At 61.6% G+C, this 18,411-nt stretch overlaps 2 protein-coding genes across 3 annotated transcripts in view; one reads left to right on the forward strand and one right to left on the reverse strand.

The window, feature by feature from the left end:
• Positions 1–18,411, forward strand: part of SLC39A11 (solute carrier family 39 member 11) — a 117,121-nt gene that overhangs the window by 5,499 nt on the left and 93,211 nt on the right. The window contains exons 2-4 of the mRNA XM_087750878.1: positions 2,570–2,677; positions 14,455–14,568; positions 15,617–15,655. Of these exons, the coding sequence (XP_087607004.1) occupies positions 2,570–2,677; positions 14,455–14,568; positions 15,617–15,655 (261 nt within the window). The remainder of the gene's footprint in view (positions 1–2,569; positions 2,678–14,454; positions 14,569–15,616; positions 15,656–18,411) is intronic.
• SSTR2 (somatostatin receptor 2) lies at positions 1,202–6,485 on the reverse strand. Of its 2 annotated transcripts, none has more exons than XM_087750879.1 (3): positions 6,380–6,485; positions 3,503–5,919; positions 1,202–1,335 (listed from the first exon to the last, which is right to left on the reverse strand). In XM_087750879.1, the coding sequence occupies exon 2, from the start codon at positions 5,835–5,837 to the stop codon at positions 4,722–4,724; it is 1,116 nt and encodes a 371-aa protein (XP_087607005.1). In that variant the 5' UTR covers positions 5,838–5,919; positions 6,380–6,485; the 3' UTR covers positions 1,202–1,335; positions 3,503–4,721. The 2 variants fall into 2 exon arrangements, with proteins under 2 accessions (XP_087607005.1, XP_087607006.1); XM_087750880.1 differs by having other exon boundaries at positions 3,503–5,898; positions 6,380–6,460.

Raw genomic sequence — 18,411 nt, forward strand, 5'->3', positions numbered from 1 at the left:
TCCGGGTCCTGGAGCAAGCAGGGAGCGGGATGAAATCAGTCACGAGGCACGGGTGTGTGGCTGGGGGCCAGAGGCTGTCAGGGAAGGGCAGAGGTGTCCTTGGGTTGGGAAGCGGCAGCTCTCGTTTCAGACCCAGTAGCGGGAAGGCTGGTTTGGGGTCTGCTGTGCCCTTTGCTCGCGCCTTGCTGGCGATTCCCCCTTTGAGCAGCTCTGGGCAGGGCGTGCGGCCGGTGCAGCCCCGGCAGAGGGGATGGATGATGGAGACTCTCCCTGTGCAGTTTGAAATCAGCTTGTTCACAGCAAGGGCTGAAACAACCCCCAGCGATGGGAGAGCCGAGCCCTGCTCTAAAGCAGCCGCAGGGATCCAGAGCCTGGGAGCTCTCGTTGCAGGGGATGGAGCTGGCTGGGGGTTGCTGGCTGCATGGCTGCCCATGAGGCTGCCTGCATCTGTGCAGGTCTGGGAGAGAAGGGACCTCTCCGTGAAGTCTCCATCAAAGACGAGGCTCTTCCCATCGGGATGGAGAGTCACGAAGCCCTCCAGAGACATGACTGTGTGGTTCATTAGGAGATCGTTATTTTAAAGAAGTCCAAGGAAGCTCTGGTGCCGATATGAGGAGCTGTAGAGATGCAGCAGGAAGGCTTCAGGTCCAAACCCAGCCTCTCGCTGCCCATCAGAGCGGGGTTTGGCTATCGAGCACCAGGAGCCAGGCTTGGTCCGAGGTGGCCACGGTCGGAAGCGTGCCCCGGGGCGATGCCCAGCCACAGCACCAGGCTTTGTGCCCACGGCCCCTGAGGGCTGAGGAAGCGGGGACAGTGAGGATGCTTCCATGCAGGTCAATCCCGCGGGGGCTCGGGAGAGCTGCGGAGCCACCCCTCGGCTTTGCTGGGGTTCCTCGTCTGCGCAGGGGGAGGCCAGTGGCAGGGAGGGGAAGGGGAGTTGGTTTCTCACGGGCTTTGGGGGAACCACACAGGTGCTGGGACTGGCAGTCTCTTGCGAGAGAGAGTGTTTGCACTGCAAACACCCCCGGTGACAGCCCCGCTGCTGGTGACAGCCCCAGCCGAGGCAGCACCGTTGCACCTGCAGCCGTGCAGCAAAGCCATCAGCCCCAGCCCCGCTCTGAGGAGCACAAGGCCAGATCCGTGCTCCTGGAGTGCAGGGGAGCTCCATGGGAGACACAGCTCTCTGCTCCCATCGCCCCCGATTTGTGACAAACCTGCTCCTGCTGCTCCAGCCGGGCGGGCAGGAGCTGTAATTAATCTCGCCGGCCCGGGGACAGGCTGCGTGTGAAGTAGCAGTGGAGCCACTCAGGCACTTGCAGGATCAGCCTATTCGCTCTGCAATAACCGGGAGAGATTTCTCATTACGCTGCCAGCAGCCCTGCGAGGCTTTTCAGAGCAGATCCAATATGAGGTCAAGTTCCCACTAAAATCAAGTGGCTGGGAGGGAAAACTTTGTTACTCGCAGCAGCAATGGTGCTGCTGTTTATTAGTCATCAGTGAACCAGCAGAAGGTTTTATTTTGCTGGGTTTACTGCAAGCGTTGGGCTGCGGCTCCCTCCCCTGCTTGCTCGACCGAGGTGGCACATTTCGCTTTCCTGGGGGGTGAGCTGCGGCAGGGCGGCCCTGGGGTGCCCCGGCAGCCTCCGGGAGCCGCCTCATGCTCCTGCCCTGCAGTGTCCCACCTTGGTGGCCTTAGGGACACCGGTGGCAGCACCCCGCGCCCCTCGCCCCTCACCTGCAGCCCTGCTGTCCCCAGCCCAAGAGAGCCCCTGGGTGCAAATGGGGTTGAAATCACAGCTCTGAGCTGCCCGAAACCTCACTGCCTGGGGGGTTTTGCCAGGACAAAGCTGACCTGGGCACATGCAGTGCTGGGCACGGCTCCTTCCCAGGGCTAGAAAGCCAGGCTTTCTGTATTTTCAACATTAAACCAGCACAGAGAGGAGATGCTCCTGCTGGAGACTCCCGTGGGCGTGCAGGCAGGAACAGGCATCCTGCCCCACCATCGGTCGGGGTGTTGGCGGCAGGGCTTGCACGGACAGGACCAGGGCGCAGCCGGCCGCTGGCAGGGCTGGGTCTGGCCCCGCTGCGGGTGAGTGCTGGGGCATGCGAGCATCAGCTCCTGTGACGGGCAGGGGGCTCAGCGCACCCCCTCCCCACCGCCTCCCCTGCTTTCCACACAAATAACTCCTTCACCGCCCACCAAATATGAAATATCCAAAGCCCCGCTGACGCATCGCTCCAGCTATGACACCGAAGCCTTATCCTAACAGAGGGCCCAGCAATCACCATCCAATATTTCACTGTCGTGTGACATGCTGCTCGTGCTTTAATTCCTGCAGCATCAGCAGGGCAGCCAGCGCTGTCTCAGAGCCCGGGTTTGGGTTTACTTAACGAAGCCGGTGCAGGGATGCACTCGGCGAGTGGCTGCCTGCACAGCCCGGCACAGGCAGCTCAGCGCTGAGCCCATGTGGTGCCTCTGAGTGCTTTGAAGGCAGACACGGGTTCCTCGGAGGAGCGGTAAGTGGTTGAAAGCAAATAAATGCTGACAATGCTCTGCTTTGCCCTGCAGAAAGCCCCTGAGCCCTGCGTCGCAGTGTCCCCAGTGCCGGTGCTGCCATGCTGGAGCCAGTGTCCGACGGAGCTGTGCCAGGGAGCAGACATCGAGCCTGGCTCTGAGGTCTTTTTGGGGGGCTGGCGGGGTGCTGGGGTGGCACAGCTGAATGCGTGTGATGCCCCGGGCAGGGACTCACTGCAGGGGCCAGGCAGAGGCAGGGAAAAACTTCTCCTAGAGCTGGTGCTCCCGGAGAATCGAGTGGGGGTGCGCGGTTGAACAAGGCAGCACCCCAAAGTGGGTGGCACCTTGTGGGCAACGCTCATCCTCGCCTCCCGCATCACTTGTAGCGCAAGGTGAAGGCTCCGCGTCTGGTGCGGGGATGCCAGGGTGGGATGGGGAAGGGGAAGGTGAATGAGACTGGGCTGTTTTCTCCACCTAAACCACTGCGGTCCCACGGCTCAGCTCTGGAGCAAGAGCCTGTCAGCAGAGTCCGGCCTCTGGCACAGAAACGGCTCCGGGTGCTCTGGCAGGAAGACCACACTTCTCCCTCTCCCCTGGGCTTTCCCTCTGCTCCGGCTGCGCTGGCCGAGGAGGGCGGCTTCGCCGGGGCAGGAGCAGGCGGTCAGGGCTCCTGAGCCCTGGGTCTGTGCGCTGAGCTGGAGGGGCTGGGGCAGAGCCCATCGCTCCAAGGTGGTCTTAGACATGCCACCCCCCCGCACTGTGGACTACACCCTGTGTCCCCCCCCTTTCCCGCGCTGCGGTGCAGGAGAGGGACGGGGGGAGCTGGATGCGTGCTGCCCTGCTCATCCTCACGGCTTGGTGCTGGAAGCCCTGTCGCCTGCTCTGCCTGGACCCTTCGGCTCGGACGAGGGTCAGGGCCAAGTCCCCAGCCCCCCCCCCCCACCGTCCCCCATCCTCTCCATCACCCCCTCCTCCGGCGTGACTTGCCTGGAAGGAGCAGGGCAGGCGTCACTGGTGTTCGGTCGATGCTCGCTCACCGCGCGCCGTGGGGCCGGCAGCCCCAGCCCCAGCCATCCTCGGAGCTGCGGCTGGGCCAGGACAAGCCCAGGTCTCACGCAGGTGCAGGAGCCATCGGCAGTGGGATGAGCCGCAGCCTGTGCCAGGGTGCTCCAAACCCCCGCTGATTTGCTGCTGTTTAAATGCTTCCAAGGATTTCCCACCAGGGACTGGTGCCGGGCGATGGTGCTGTGGCTGCTCAGCCAGCCCGGCCGCGGCTCGCCGGGGAGAGCAGTGGTGTCGGCTGCCAGCGCAGCCCGGGATGGACCGTGAGCAGATGCGGGTGGCAGGAGGGGCAGTGGCTACTGGGGAGGGAAAAGGGGGAAATCCCCCACCCGAGGAGAAAACCTGTGAGCAGGTGACGTCACGGCGGGAGGAGGGAAGGGGCTCTCCTGCAGCGGGAGATGGTGGGGCTGGAGGAGGCAGGGTAGGAGGGTGGTGGGACCAGAGGGGCTGCCGAGGCGGCAGAGCTGCTTCCCACGGGACGGACGCCTCCGTCCTGGTCCTGGCGTGCCACCTCAGGGCAGGGCGGCTGTTGCAAACGATGCAGTCAAACAGCAGCAGGGAGGCGATGGAGTAACTTATAAGCCGGGCAAAATGCAACCCCAAATATCCTTGTCTCCTCGGGGAGGGTGACTGCGGGAGCGTGCTTGGACTCTCTGGAGAGCTCCCCCCGGGTCTTGGCTATAATACAGCGCATCTCCGTGGTGGCACACGTCTTGGCACACACCCGTGGCCTCGGCTCCTCCTGAGGTCACCCCACCGCATGTCTGCCTGCGTGTGAGCACCCGTTCTGGGGCACAGCACCCAAAGCCAACCATCCCCGAGGGTAACACTGGGGAAGCCAGCGGAGCCGCCCCAGCAATGGCTGTGGCCCACGGTGGCACTTTGGTGTTTAAATGCGCTTCATTGCTACAAGTTGTCTTTGTTTTCCTGGCGAGGCAGCTCCTCTTGAACCCTATCCTTCCCAGCGCTTGAAAGCCAACCCGCCAGCAGCTCAGGAGGAACCCAGCCGAGGACCCCCGCCGCCCATCGGTGCGCACACCGCCATCCCCTAAGCTGGCTCTCCCGCCCCGACTCCGTACGTGCCACTGCCAGTTGGGAGCAAGTGGGGAGAGGAGAGCGAAGGAAGGACAACCCCGCTGTCATCTCAGATGCTTGTCTGCAGGTCACCATTGAGCAGGGTCCTTTGGGTTTCTGTGGTCTCGTTGAGCCTGGATTTGTCCTGCTTGCTGTCACTCCGGTCCGCCTCATCCATGCCGCTGACCTTCACCAGGCAGAGGACGTTCTGAAAGCTCTTCTTGAAGTTGTCGGACAAGAAGGCATAAAGGATGGGGTTGGCGCAGCTGTTGGCGTAACTGAGGACCACCACAAAGTCGAACATGCCTTTGAGGACAGGCGTGGGCACGATCAGGACGGAGACCGAGGAGACGTTAAAGATGTAGAAGGGGAGCCAGCAGAAGATGAAGACAGCGACCACAATGGAGACCATCCTGGTGACTTTCTTCTCGGACTTTTTCCTCTTGGAGGAGCCCACTCTGATGCCCGAGGACTTGACTTTGATAATGATGAACAAGTAGCAAAGGCAGATAATGGTGAGAGGCACCAGGAAGCCCAAGATGAAGGCGTAGATGATGAAGCCCGTGTACCAGGCGCCTGACTCTCCTGGCCAGATGATGGTGCAGCTACTCCTGCCGTGATTATGCTGCACCCCAGCATAAATCATGATGGGCATGATCACCAACAGGGAGACGCCCCAAACGGCCACATTGATCATTTTGGCTGTCCTGGGCCGCCTCCACTTGGCAGATTTAATGGGATGGACAACAGCCAGGTATCGGTCAACGCTCATAACCGTCAAGCAGAAGATACTGGTGAACTGGTTGATCCCATCCACCGTCATGACAATTCTGCAGATGGCTTTGCCAAAGGGCCAGTGAACCAGGGCGACCTGCATGGCCAGGAATGGCAGACCGAGCATGAACAGCTCGTCTGCGATGGCCAGGTTGAGGATGTAGATGTTGGTGATGGTCTTCATCTTGGCATACCGAAGGATGACGTATATCACCAGCGTGTTGCCGCACAGCCCTATGATGCAGACCACGAAGTAGATGAAGGTGAGGATGGCGTTGCTGGTCAGGTCGAAGTGCTGGCCTGTGGCGTTCTGCGATGCATTGGTGGGTGCCTCCAAGGAGAAGTTGTCGAAGGGGGAAGCTGGGGAGAACCAGAACGCCGTGGCGTTGGGCAGCTCGTATTCCAGTTCCATTGCTCTGCTGGTCCCTGGGCACTGCTGGTTCAGAGGAGCCGAGATGTCATCTTCCCTTGCTCTGGGGATAGAGGAGAAGATTCTAGAAATCAGAGAATAAATAGAAATGAAGGGATTCCTGGGGAGGATTTGCCCATCCTGCTACCAAGCTCCGTGGGGGAGATGCTCCCTGGAGGGGCTTTCCCCAAACCACCTCCCGCTCTCCCCTCCGGAGCCCGTGCGGTGCGGAGCAGGCTGCCTTGGACACACCACAGCTCCTCCTGGCTCCGGCGATACCGGAGTCCTTGAGACTCCCCAAATCCAACCGGTGAGTCCCCGGTGGGTGCGACTGACGCCCGGCGCACTGAGCGCAGGGGGAAAACCTTTTCCCTTGCCTTGCCTGCCGGCGGGGTGCCAGCCCCTCTCCGTCCCGGCCACGACCCGAGCCGGGACGGGCACCCCGAGCGCGGACGGCTCCCGTGGACGTTGAGCTCGGGTCCCCAACCCTCCGCTCCCCGCCGCTGCAGCCCCCCGGGGGCACCCGGTGCGGCCCCGCCGCTCACCTGCTCCCGCCGCCGCGCCCCGGCCCGGCCCGGCCCGGCCCGGCGGGCAGCGGGGAGGCACCGGCAGCGCCCGCCGCTCCGCACCGCACCGCTCCGCACCGCTCGGCTCCGCGCACCCGCCGCTCCCGGCGCGGCTCCGCCGCCGGACCCAGCGCACCGGCTGCGCCCCGCCCCGCGTGGGGCGGCTCTGCGGGGCCGGGGCGGGGACAGCCCGGCTCTGCCCGCCCTGCCCGCCCTCCCCTGCCCACCCACCCTGCCCTCCTCTGCCCTCCTCTCCCCTCTGCCCACCCTGCCCTCCTCTGCCCTCTGCCCACCCTGCCTGCCCTCCCCTCCCCTCCTCTGCCCTCTGCCCACCCTGCCTGCCCTCCCCTGCCCTCCTCTGCCCTCTGCCCACCCTGCCTGCCCTCCCCTGCCCACCCTGCCCTCCTCTGCCCTCCCTGCCCGCCCTCCTCTGCCCTCCTCTGCCCACCCTGCCCTCCTCTCCCTCCCTCCCTGCCTGCCTTCCTCTGCCCGCCCTGCTCTGCCCTCCCCTGCCCTCCTCTGCCCATCCTGCCTGCCCGGCTCTGCCCTGCTCTGCCTTCCCTGCCCGCCCTGCTCTACCCTCCTCTGCCCACCCTGCCCACCCTCCTCTGCCCACCCTGCCCACCCTCCTCTGCCCTCCCTGCCCGCCCTGCTGTGACAACTGCCCTGCCAGCACCCTGCCAGCCAAGCGGGGCACCTCGGCTGCCCGCGGCTCAGGGTGCTGCTCCTAGAGGGCCGGCCGGCCATGCGGTGCCAGGCTTTGCGCCTGGGAGCGGGGCCTCTCCCGCTCGCAGAGGCTGTTGGTGCACGGCAAAGGGTGACCAAACCCAGGGGCTCAGAGAGGGTCCCAGGGGCACGTGCAGGGACCCTGGCTCCCCCCAGCGCGTGGAGGGACCTGCCTGGCTCCGCAGGGCTTCCAGCAGAAGAGACCTCCCAGGACCACGCACCTCTCAGCTCCTTCCTCTTCCTCGCACGACCTTGGCCTTGCTGCCTGGCTCCTGCTGCAGAAGCAACATTCTGGTTCCAGCGATGGTGCAAAGTCTGCCCGGAAGCTGGGAATACCTTGGCCCCGGGATTTTGCACCTTGCCACCAAAGGCAAGGCTAGGCAGGTCCTCGCTGGCTCGGCCCAGCCTGGGAGAGCTGGGAAGGGGATGCGGCGATTGCCCACAGCTTTGGGGTCTCTGGAGACTCGCGCAATACAGGTGGCTACTGCCGCAGCCTCTCCCTCTGCAGTTACCCAGTAACGATGACTGGGGGAGGAAGACCAAAAAAGAGAGGTTTGGGGGAGATAACCTCTGCTCTGGTTTGTTTGAGATCTTGAAAGCAATTAAATAATAGCTATTCCTCTCCCCCCGCCCCTTTCCATCACTTATCAAAGAGACAATAGAAAGCAGGAAATTAAGAGTGACTTGGAACAAAGAGCCCGGAGCAAGGCTGCTGATTGCGGCAAGAGGGGCTGGGAGGTTCTCATTTGCACTTAGCCATCCACTTCCCAAGGTGGATCTGAAGACACAGGGTCCTGGAGCATGAGTGAGAATCACGATTGGCCTCATAAATCTTTAGGAGGCTGGAAAAAGCTTCTTCTGAAATAAATTATGTGGAAATTATTATCCTAGTAAAAGTATGTGAGGAAGGAGGATAGGGAAGAAGATGGTCTGGCTGATGCGGATGGGGGATCAGGACCCGGCGGGGTGCTGCCCACTGAGGTTGGCGTGTCCCACTGCGTGTCACCTGCGCGAGCCAGCAGGCAGCTCCCTGGGCTGCTGCTCTGGGCAGGGTGGCTGCACGTGGCCCCTGGGACCACCGCCGTGCTCTGCCTGCCGGAAACGCAGGCAGAGGTGCAGGCAGAGCACCGATGTTCCCCGACCCCGGGGAGGAGGGAGTGCAGCACGCCAGCGTGGCACAGGAGGGGTTCTGATGCTTTGTGATCTTTTCACGGTTGTTTTACCCTCTCTCGGCTGGTTCCTGTGCCCAGGAGGGATGTCCTGACTGTGCCCTTCCCTCAAAGCCACACGGACAGCCGTCACCGGCAGCGGGAAGGGCAGCGTAAAGCCTTGCTGTGTGCATTTCCAGTGCTGCCTCCTTGAATTTCTCCCCTGAATGGGTGACACTGCCACATCCCTCCCTTGGGTCCCTTGGGGCGCAGCACCTGAGGTCCGCAAGCCTTGCTCGTGGCAGGTCGGTGTGCCGCAGTCCCCCTCGCCCCAGCACCGAGACCAGCGCCCAGCCTGGGCTTGCAGCGGTTTCTCCCAGTGCCCCGCGTGGTGCTGAGCATGGTTTTCCCACTGTGCCGGGGGGCTGGAGCAACGGGCGGCTGGGGCAGGGCGAGCGTGGGGATCCCGGGGTGCCGTCCACCAGCTGCGGGGCTGCTCGGGGCTGCCGGCGGAGCGTCAGGGCTTCGGCCGCCCTCTGCCCTTCGCTTTCATCTCCGTGGGAAGCTGGTGTTGGATGCAGGGGCCAGGGAGCTGTGTGAATTCAGCCAGCAAGCTCGTTTGGCTAAAACCAGATCTGATCTTCATTTAAAAAAACCCCAAACTAATGTAATGGTGGGCCAGTGTATATTAAGGGGCTGATCTGAGCAGATATCCATCCAGTGAGGAGTGCAGCAGCAGCTAGCTGAATCGGGAAGCTGTGTTTGAGCCTTTTGAAGAGATTTTTTTTTATTCTGCTTAGATTTAGGGTTGCATTATAGCCTAGTGTAGGGTCTGATCTGTACCTCTGGGTGGTCTCTGGTTTGGAGAGACGTCTTACCCCAGCAGCTGGTTTGGTGCTGGCAGATAAACTCCTCTTTGTCCCTTAGCCTGGGAAGCATCCACTCTGCTGAAAAGCAATTTACTGGCAAGGCTGGATATAGGAGAAATGCACAGCCTCTTCCCACACGGCTTTGACGGCCGATACAACCCATGGGAGAGGGGCATGGGGATTACGTGACCACAAAGTGGTTTTTAAAGTCCTTCCAAGTTTCCTGCCATCCATTCCCAGCTGTTCTGCAAGAGTCCCCATGGAAAACAGTGCTTTTGACCCCTGTCCTGGAAATGAGTGTTGTAAGGAGCTGGGGCTTTGGTTGCCAATGGAGGGGTAGGGTGAGCCGGCCTTTCTCCCCAATACGTGGAGGGGAGGCAGCAAGATTGCATTTTGCAGGAATGAAGGAGGCTGTGTTGGACTGGTGGGGCTCTTTGATGGTGGAGGAGAACTGGAGGAACTGGGAGGCAGCTGCCGTTCCCCAGCAGTCAGGAGGGGAGGCATTTGCTCCCGAGCGCAGCTTGCTCCGCAGCTTGCTCCTCCTGCGCTCCGCTTGCCTGCAGCCGCCCCACGCTGCTGGGGGAGAGATGGGGGTGCATGGGGCTGGTCACCCACTTTTGGGTCCCGAGTGGGTGCTACGGGGTCCCCGCGCATGCCCTGCCTGTCTCAGCCCTGTCCATTGCTGTCCTCAGGAGTGCCCCTGCCCACAGCCCTTCTGGCGGTCTCTCCCGTTACCTCTGTTAATGACTGATGGCAAAAATGCCGGGTCATCGCTCTGGGCCCTGTTTGTGCTGGGGGACGGGTGCCCGGGGGTTAAAGCTTCCTCTCATCTCCTTTCCTCTGGGTGCCCAGCTGCGGTGTCCCATGGCGCGGTGGGAAGGACCTTTGCAGGGAGCAAAGTGATGCCATGCAGCCTTGCTGGCCCCGGCACTGTCCCCGCTCCCAGGGCGCGGGGTGCAGGGCCAGCCCGAGGAGCCCCAGGGCTCATCATCGCCTTTGCAGTGTGGCGAGCCGGCCCCGAGCAGCTCTGCCTCCCTGCACGGAGCAGCCATGACCAAGCCCGCTCCTCCCCTGCACACTGCCCTCGGAGGGACCCCGCTGTCCCCCGTGGCCCTAGGGACAGGGCCAGCACAGGCAGAGATGACTGGGGCGTTTCCTCTCCCGTGGTCGCTTCGGATGACACTGCCCTTTCCCTGCCCTTTCCCTTCCCATCTCCAGCCAACAGCCACAGGCGGCTTTGGTGGCTCTGCTGACGCCGGGCTGGAGGCTGCCTGGCTCAATTACAGGGATGCCTGGGATGGGGAAAGGCTTTGCTATCTGCTAATTAGCCAGACAACCAGGCCTGGACCATCTCCCCGCACCCCTGAGGCAGGGCAGAAGCAGGCTGGTTGCTGCCGGACGATGTGATCTAATCGGGCAGCGTCTGCAGCGGTGATTGATGGGGCGGGAGAGGTGCTGGCGCCTTCACCTGGGGCCATGGCAGGCGGTAGCATCCCCGCATGCCCCGAAGCATCCAGACCCCGCGGGATGCAGGTTTCTCTGCACCCCCGGCGGGTCGGAGGCTCTCCCTGGGGAGCCCCGCACCCTCCGCATACGGCTCCTTCCCCGGAGCTGCCTCCCGCTCCCGCCAGACCTCCCTGCAGACGGCTCCTTCCTCCTGCTCCCGCCTCTCCCATTCTCACCCTGCCATTATTTGCCTCCGTAATTAGTTTATTGATCTCTACCGAGGGTACCGGGACTGGGCTGCGGTGAAAGCTGCTGCACACATTCCCTGTGAATCATATTGCTAAACCCCTGACGCTAATGAGCCTTTGGCAACCACGGACCGAAATCTCTGCTCCTGCCCGTGTCTCTCCCTGCTGTGCCTGGCTTGTTGGAGGGTCGTGAGCATTAAATCGGGACTTAACAGTACTCCGCATTTGGCAGTGAGGCTTCCTGCACCAGCTTGAAATGTCGGGGTTAGTTACAGCACGCGCCGATCCGCTGGTATTCGCATCCCCTCCTGTTCAAAGCAGCCGCGGGTTGCAGCTCAGTGCCAGTGGGACTCTGCGCTCCCCCAGCCTTGCACCGCACCCATCGCGTCTCTCATGGGGAGCCTAAAGCTGGCAGAGAAGCATAAAGCTGTCACTTTGTGCCCTGTGACTGATAGGTGCCATTAGCTCGTGGGATGGAGATGGTGTGCCCTGCCTGGCCCTGCCTGGCGCTGCCTGCCGTGCTGTGCTGCTCCCGTGCCCTGTCCTCTGGGATGTCTCTGGATGTCCTCGTTCCCTCGGCTTGGCAACGGCCTTGGTGCGGGTCCAGACTGGCTCCGTTCACCACCCCAGTGTGACACGGATGGATTTGGGTTGGGAAAGAGCCTGGCCACGAGCCCAGCCTGCGCAAAGGGGACACAGAGCAGGAACAGAGGGACCCCGCTTGCCGTGCCCGGTGAGGGGCACGTCTGGGGCATCGCCAAGCCTGCCTCAGCCCGCGGTGCCCCAGGCCATCGCTGTGCTGGGATGTGTCTCTCTGCACCTTCTGCCTGCCGCAGCTACCCCACACATCGCTAAGGAGTTTTATTGCAAAAAAACAGGGAGATTTGGGTCCTGGCTGCCCGGCGGCCCCAGGGCTCCTGGAGCTGGGACTGCGGTGCTGCCCCTTGCAGCATCTCACGCACCGTAATGAGAGATTGCACAAGATTTTATGCCCCTTTTGTTGTTTAAAATGCATTTTAGGGACTCCAGGGGATGCATGGTTGTGACCGTGGTCTCATCCTTCCAAATGAGCCCTCCCTGGCGCTGCCTTTGCCTGCCTGCACCGGGTGCAGCGGGAGGGGTGACTGCCCGTCTGCCCGGCGTGGGGAAGGGGCTGGACTGGACCCTGTCCCCGTCCCTCGCCAGGGCTGAGCTGTGGAGGACGGGCAGGACCGTGCAGGCAGGCGGGAGGAGGAGTGGCTGGTGCGAGGGCAGCCCTGTTATCCTGGGAAAGGTGACGTGGGGAAATGACACCGGGGACGGGGAGGTGGGAGTTGATTTTGCTGATGCTTCTGCATGGACCCTCGCTGCCATCACGACTGTCCCCATTGCCTGGGGCTGCCCACACGTCCCCAGGCAAGGCTGTCCCTGCCAGCCGCCCCCAGACTGTGGCAGCGTGCAGGGCTCCCGTGGCAGCGGTGTCCCCACGGCCAGCCCTGCCGGCTCACCAGCTGTCCCCAGCCCTGCCAGCCTCTCCGTCACGGCTGGCCGGGGAACCCCGGGGCGGTGGGGGGAGCTCTGTTTGCTCCGTCCCCGTGTCCCTCCCAGCTGGCACCTGCCTTGTTACGGGGGCTAACGAAGGATGCAGGCGACTACAGGCGGAGATTGATGAAATCCTAAATCAGGGAGGTTTCAAATGGCCTTGACCTTTCCCAGCTGTCAGGGGAGGCTGATCAAAGGCTGTTAAAAGATAACCACTCTAATAAAGAAGTGTTATGTTGCAGAAGAGTTGAATGTGTTCTTCTGCCATCCCCTGCACGCTCCGGCATGGCACAAGCAGGAGGCACCAGCAAGCCCCGAGCCTGGCCTGGCTCCCTCTGCCCCGTGGCCATCGGCGTAAGCCCCTCTCCCTCCTGCCAAGGCCACTGAGCGGCTAGGGAGGAATCGCTGCCGGAGCCGGTTCTGCCCCCAGCCCACCCGGGGCTTGGCCGCCGTGCGCCCCGTGACGGTGCTTTGAGGGGACGTCGACGGGTGGGAGAGAATGGCGGTGGTGCCCGATGCACCCTCCAAAGGCCGTGCCGGGGACGGATGCCAGCGGTGCCGGGTTGTTTCCAGCAGGCTGCCATGTGCTGATCATTAAGGTGCAGCAGTTGTTAATGAGCACGGCTGATTGCGCTGCACGGGCGCAGCTCACCGCGCCGATGTCGGGGCCACGCTCGCAGGCTGCTGGGTGGCAGGAGGGGACGCTCTCAGGACACCCCAATCCAAAGACCAGGAGCCTAGAAGGCAGCCCTGCCCGGGGTTCACCTTGCAGCGGGGGGATGCTGCGCCGTGCCCGGCGGTGGCGGTGGCGGTGGCGGTGACAGCTCCTCTCCGCGCCTTGCCGCGCCCGCCCGCGCCGCTCTCCCGCCGCCTCTCCTTCCCGAAACGCAGAACCGCGGGCGGCCCGCCCCCGCCGCGCTCCCATTGGCGAGAACCGCGGTAGTGGGCGGGGCGGCGGCGGCGACACGTGTGCCGGTACCAGGAAGTGGCGGCGGGGCCGCGGCGGGGAGCGCCGGGCGGTGAGCGGGGCCGGGGGCGCCGGGGCCGGGCGGAGCGGGGTGCCCGCGGTAGGGTTTGGGGGGAGCCCGGCAGGGTGTGGGGGTCCCCCCCTTGGGGACTAGGGGGGAGCCCGGGGTGCTGGGGGCGCGGGCTGTAGGACGGGGGGGGGTGTCTCCCTCTCACCGGGGGAGGGGGTCGGGGCCCGGGGCCCGGCAGCCGGGGGGGTCTGACCCGGGCACCGACCCCGCGGGGCTTGGCAGCGGCCCCGGGGCCACGCCGGGGGCCTGGGAGGGCCTTTTAGGGGGGAGAAGGCAATAACGTGTGTATTTCCTATATATTTATATATACACGTATAAATACCTGCGTGCTTCCGTGTACTTCCGTATAACTGTATAACTACATGTGCGTTCTGCTATCTTTATATGTCTGTATTTCTGCACACGCGTGTATTTTCTTAGCAGTGCCGCTCCCTGGGCCGTGCGCGGAGCACGGCGTGCCCGGATAACGCTCCCCCGGTCCTGGGCAGCCCCTCGGCGCTGAGCCCCGTTTGGGTGCCTCGTCCCGGGACTCGTCCCCCTTTTCCCTTGGTCCCGAGGCACCTCCAGCCGGGTGCTGCGAGGGCGTTCGCCTTCAGCGCGAGTACAGTTGGGTTTTTTGGCGCAAATAAGTGCCACCGAGAAGTGGGACGCGATGCACGTGCCTGGGAACCGCCCGGGGACGTGGGACGAGGCGTCCCCTCGCTCGGCGAGGGTCGAGCACTGTTTCTTTGCGTTTCCCCGCAGCGGCTCTGTCCTGGTGCCAGCTCGGGGGGCTGAGCCCCAGATCAGCATCGGGTCACGCACTGGATGCGATGTGGTGCACCCCGTCCCGCCTTGGTCCCTCCTGCTCCTCTGAGCTCGGGTTAAATCGCAAAGCCTTACTTAAGGGGAAGAGAGAAGCTGAGAGAGGTGGTGCAGGGAGGACGGTTAAGCTCGCTCTGTCCCCTTCGGTGAGGAGGGGTTTGGGGCACGCTCCCCCGTTAACCAGGGAGGAATTTGGGGGTTATTCTCTGCCTTGAAACACCAGGCGCTTCTCCTGACGCACCTCATCTCTCCTAGGTCAGCATGATCCCGGGACACGGGCCGGTGATCCAGTCGGTGCTGGGAACCTTCCTGACCTGGGGGCTGACGGCGGCTGGCTCGGCACTGGTGTTCGTGTTTTCCAGCGGGCAGGTGGGTGCTGGGATCGCCTCCTCTGTCCCCGGGAGGCGAGTGGGGTCCGGGATGGAGGGCCGCGCTGTGCTCCCGGGTGGATTTGGCAGCCTGGTCCCAAGCGTGAGGGACTTGACATTGACCCTGGGAGGTCCTGGGGCAGGAGGAGAAAAAATCCAGCTCATTTCTCTCCCGTGTGTCAACACAGAAGGGAAGAAGCAAATCAAATTCCTGACCCCAGGCTGTGGTATGCGCCGTAGCGCAGCTCACAGCGTTCGGGAGATGGGGCAGAGCCGCAGGCAGGGCTCTGTATTCGGAACAGCAGGTTCTCCTCCTGTAACCTGGTTTCTCTGGTGCAGGATTCAGGTCAGCCTGTGCTCAGACCAAGCAAAGTGCTGATCGCTAAGTCATCTTATATTCCAAAATTAGAGGCCCCCCTTGCTGTTGTGTTCAAAATTGCCCGGATGAATTTATTATTTATGCCTCTCTCTTGTGATGATTTATTCAGGAGTTTGTTGTAAAGCGCGATTCCCATTGCAGTAGCACGTTGGTTTTCTTCCTGGGGGAGGGCAATGTGCTAAAGAAGAAAAACTGCACTGGGAGTTAAGTGGGCAGGATACATGCTGGGTTACTGGAAGACTAATGGCTTTGTTTATAGCAGCCTGTTATTAGAGGAATCAAAATCTTCAAGGGGGGGAAGTGCAGGGCAGTGTGCACAGATGGGCAGGAGAGTTTCTGGTTTACCTTTCCATATCCTCAGGGCATTTTGGTGTGGGCACTGGATGGGCTGAGCCCAGTCCGGGCAGTGTCGGTGGGCTGAGGGAGCCAGGATGCGCTGTAGGCTCTTGGTGATGGTGGGCATGGTGATGGTGAGGAGTACGGCTCTTGCCTCAAAGCAGAGAAATCACTTGGGTTGCAGAAATGGGGAGAAGAAAAATTATCTCAGTGCAGCAGCGGCGCAGCTGGCTTCACTGCTTTGCACGGTTTGTGGCGCGGTTGCGTTCCACTGCTTCTGCCAGGACTAAATTGTGTGTTTGTGTTGTGTTTTTTTTTTTTTTTTTTTTTTCAGAGGCGGATCCTAGATGGGAGCTTAGGCTTCGCCGCAGGGGTAAGTACAGAAGCATCCTTCTACTCATCGTCTCTGCCTGTGTTCTCCTGCTGGCACCTCTGAAGCCCTACCACGCTTCATTTGGTTGCCCGCTCGCGTTAGCGTTTCTTGGGTAATTGCCTGAGGTGCAGGTGGGGCAGGGGAGAGCACGGTGCGGCGCTGGTCACGTCTTGTCATGTCTCAGCACCTCTTCAGTGAGGGTGGAGGTGGCCTGAGGAGGGTCATGAGGACGTCGAGCTGCCCGTGCCGGATTTGGCTCTCTTGAGTTAAGCTCTTCTCATCTCCTTGGGCTTCTGAATCCTTCCTCCTGGAGCACTGGTGCGATGAAGATGGGCAGGAGAGCCCTTGTCCTGGAGGCTAGTGCGCATAGCTTGCTTTGTGCTTCTCGCTCTCCTGCGGAGCCTGGGTGCTTTGAGCCCTTGGGAGAAGGGGGAATAAAGGCACCGCAGTTCTGCATCAAGGGTGCACACTGAATGTGGGCCTTATTGCCTCTTTCTTGAAGGAAGACATTAAATTGTGCGGCTTGAAATTGCCTTGGGGCTTGTGAACGTAGACCTTCTCCTGCTGCCCAGCTACTGGGGTGGTGGGGAGCAGGTGGAGGCTCACTCAGACTCGTTAAATCAGGTTTGTTTTCCTTCAGGCGCTAGAATGTGCCTGAGAAGCTGGGGAATGTGCTCTGGGTGGAAGGCGCATCTTCCCAGGGTGTGAGGCTGGGGTGCAGGGCTCTGCCAGGTCCCGCTCGCTGCATCCCGGCTGTGTAGCTGGCACCCGGAGCGTGGGTGACGCTGCCAGGTTTCGGGGTGAACCACGAGCCCGGCAGCGCGGGTGGTCTGTCCTGCAGCGTGCGGTAACGCCGCTCGTGCTGAGGTTGTGCGTGGAGTGGGGCTCCTTCCTCCCTGTGCACCCCCAGACACTGCGGTACCGCTGATCGAGGTGAAATCTGTTTGCAGCTGTGGAGATCACAGGTCTTCTGCTGTTCCTGAAGCCTGTTTCCCCAGCTGCACCAAGCAAGAGCTTGCTGTGGTGGGTGATGTGAAATGCTACAAAGCTCGGTTTGCTCCCTAGCAAGCTTTCCTGGAACAGGCCTGTGACCTGCTAATGATGTGAATAATCCAGCTCGTCTGTTGTAGTGGATTCTCAGGCCATCATTTATAAATGAATCACTCGCGTTAGGAATTGCCCGTTCTGGAGCTTTCCTCTGTGGTTTGGTTTCTGAGCTGTTTGTCTCTGGCAGACGCACCCTCATCCCTGCAAGCCAAGTCGAAGCCACTTCAGTGGTGTCGGGGAGATGCTGCCGGGGACGGCGTGGGCTGGGCTGTCCCCTCGCTGCGGCATCGCTGTCTCCCGAAGAGGCTGGTGCGACTGTACCCCAGATACCGGGGCACGGCGGGGTGTTTGCCCCGGCCGAGGGCTGGCTCGGGTGCTGCCCCGGCACAGCGTGATGCCGTCCTTGCCGTGGCCGCTGCATCGCCCTGCCAGGAGAACTGAGTCATCCCTGCGCGGCAGAGGTGTGGCTCAGCTGGTAAAGCAGAAGTCCTACAAACATTTGCTTTTCCCCCAGCTTCTTTCAATTTGCTGTGCTCGGAGCAGGAAAGGGGAATTTTTTCTGGGGTTGCTGCAGTGTCTGGAGGCGAATGTCAGCGAGGAGGCTGGTGGTGGCAGGTCCTGCTGGCAGAAGGTGCTGCCACATAAACCACCCACGACCTGCAATTTTGTGAAAGTTTCTGTTGTGTTTATGCACCTGAGCTGCTGAAGCTGGTGTTGGTTGGGATGTGCTGTCTGTGTCACCCAGGGTCGCTGCAGCCCTGCCCTGATGCTGTGTGGCCAGGGCCAGCTCTTCCAGAGGAAGATGCCAGAGATCCACAGGTGATTGTGCCACCATTGCTTCTAGGGCTGCTGGGAGCAGGTCCTTGCTTGGTGGTCGAGTCTTTGGGTGGCAGCAATGCAGCAAAAGCAGTAGAGGTTGGAACTTTTATCTTCCTTTTTGCTCGGTTTGCTCCAGATGTGCCCATAGCTCTGCTTTGTGTCTGCAAGGGCTGTGCTCGACCCTGCACCTTGATGCTTCCCCTGTGCAGCTGCCTGGGGCCGAAGAGGGGTTTGGTGGATGTTACCCCCAGGCAACAGGATCCCCTGGAGTCTTTAGCAGAGTTTTTCTTTTCCCAGTTGCGCAGTGATGTAATCACTCCACCGGCAGTGTCTCTATCTCATCCTTACCCAAAAGGGTTTAATAATGTGAGAAGGGTTTTCCTTGCAAAGACTCCATGGAGAAGCTGGAGGGGAAACCACCTCCTGACCTGGCCCTTCAGGACAGCCCTTCGGCAGGAGGGACCGTGGCTGACTCGTGGCTCCGTGCACGCAGGTGGATGTGGGATGGTGGAGGTGGGACGCGATGCTGGAGCTAAGCAGGCTGCAAGCTTGAGGCTGGCTGTGTCCAAGGGGGGAGCAATGGAGAGGGAACCTAGATAGGCTGTGAAATCCTCCTGGCTGTCTGGGACGAGGGGCCGTTCCTGCCTCATCCAGCTTTGTGCTGCAAAACCAGTGTCCGGGGAACCTCAGGAGCAGCGCGGGCTGTCTGTGTTTGAGCAGGCTGGCTTTGCGTAGGGGAAAAAGCAGGCTGTGGAGCAGTTGGTTTTGAAACCTATTTGTACTGTTTTCTCTCTCTTCCTCCCTGTAAGAAGTGTTTCTTCAGACAGAGACGTTGCTTTGATCATGGACTACTTCCCTTGCTCTAAGGGATTTCTGTTTAAAACACCGTG

The sequence above is a fragment of the Nipponia nippon genome, unplaced genomic scaffold (assembly GCF_047370975.1).
Source record: "Nipponia nippon isolate SJK-2023a ecotype South Korea unplaced genomic scaffold, ASM4737097v1 scaffold_14, whole genome shotgun sequence".
NCBI classification, from domain to species: Eukaryota; Metazoa; Chordata; class Aves; order Pelecaniformes; family Threskiornithidae; genus Nipponia; species Nipponia nippon.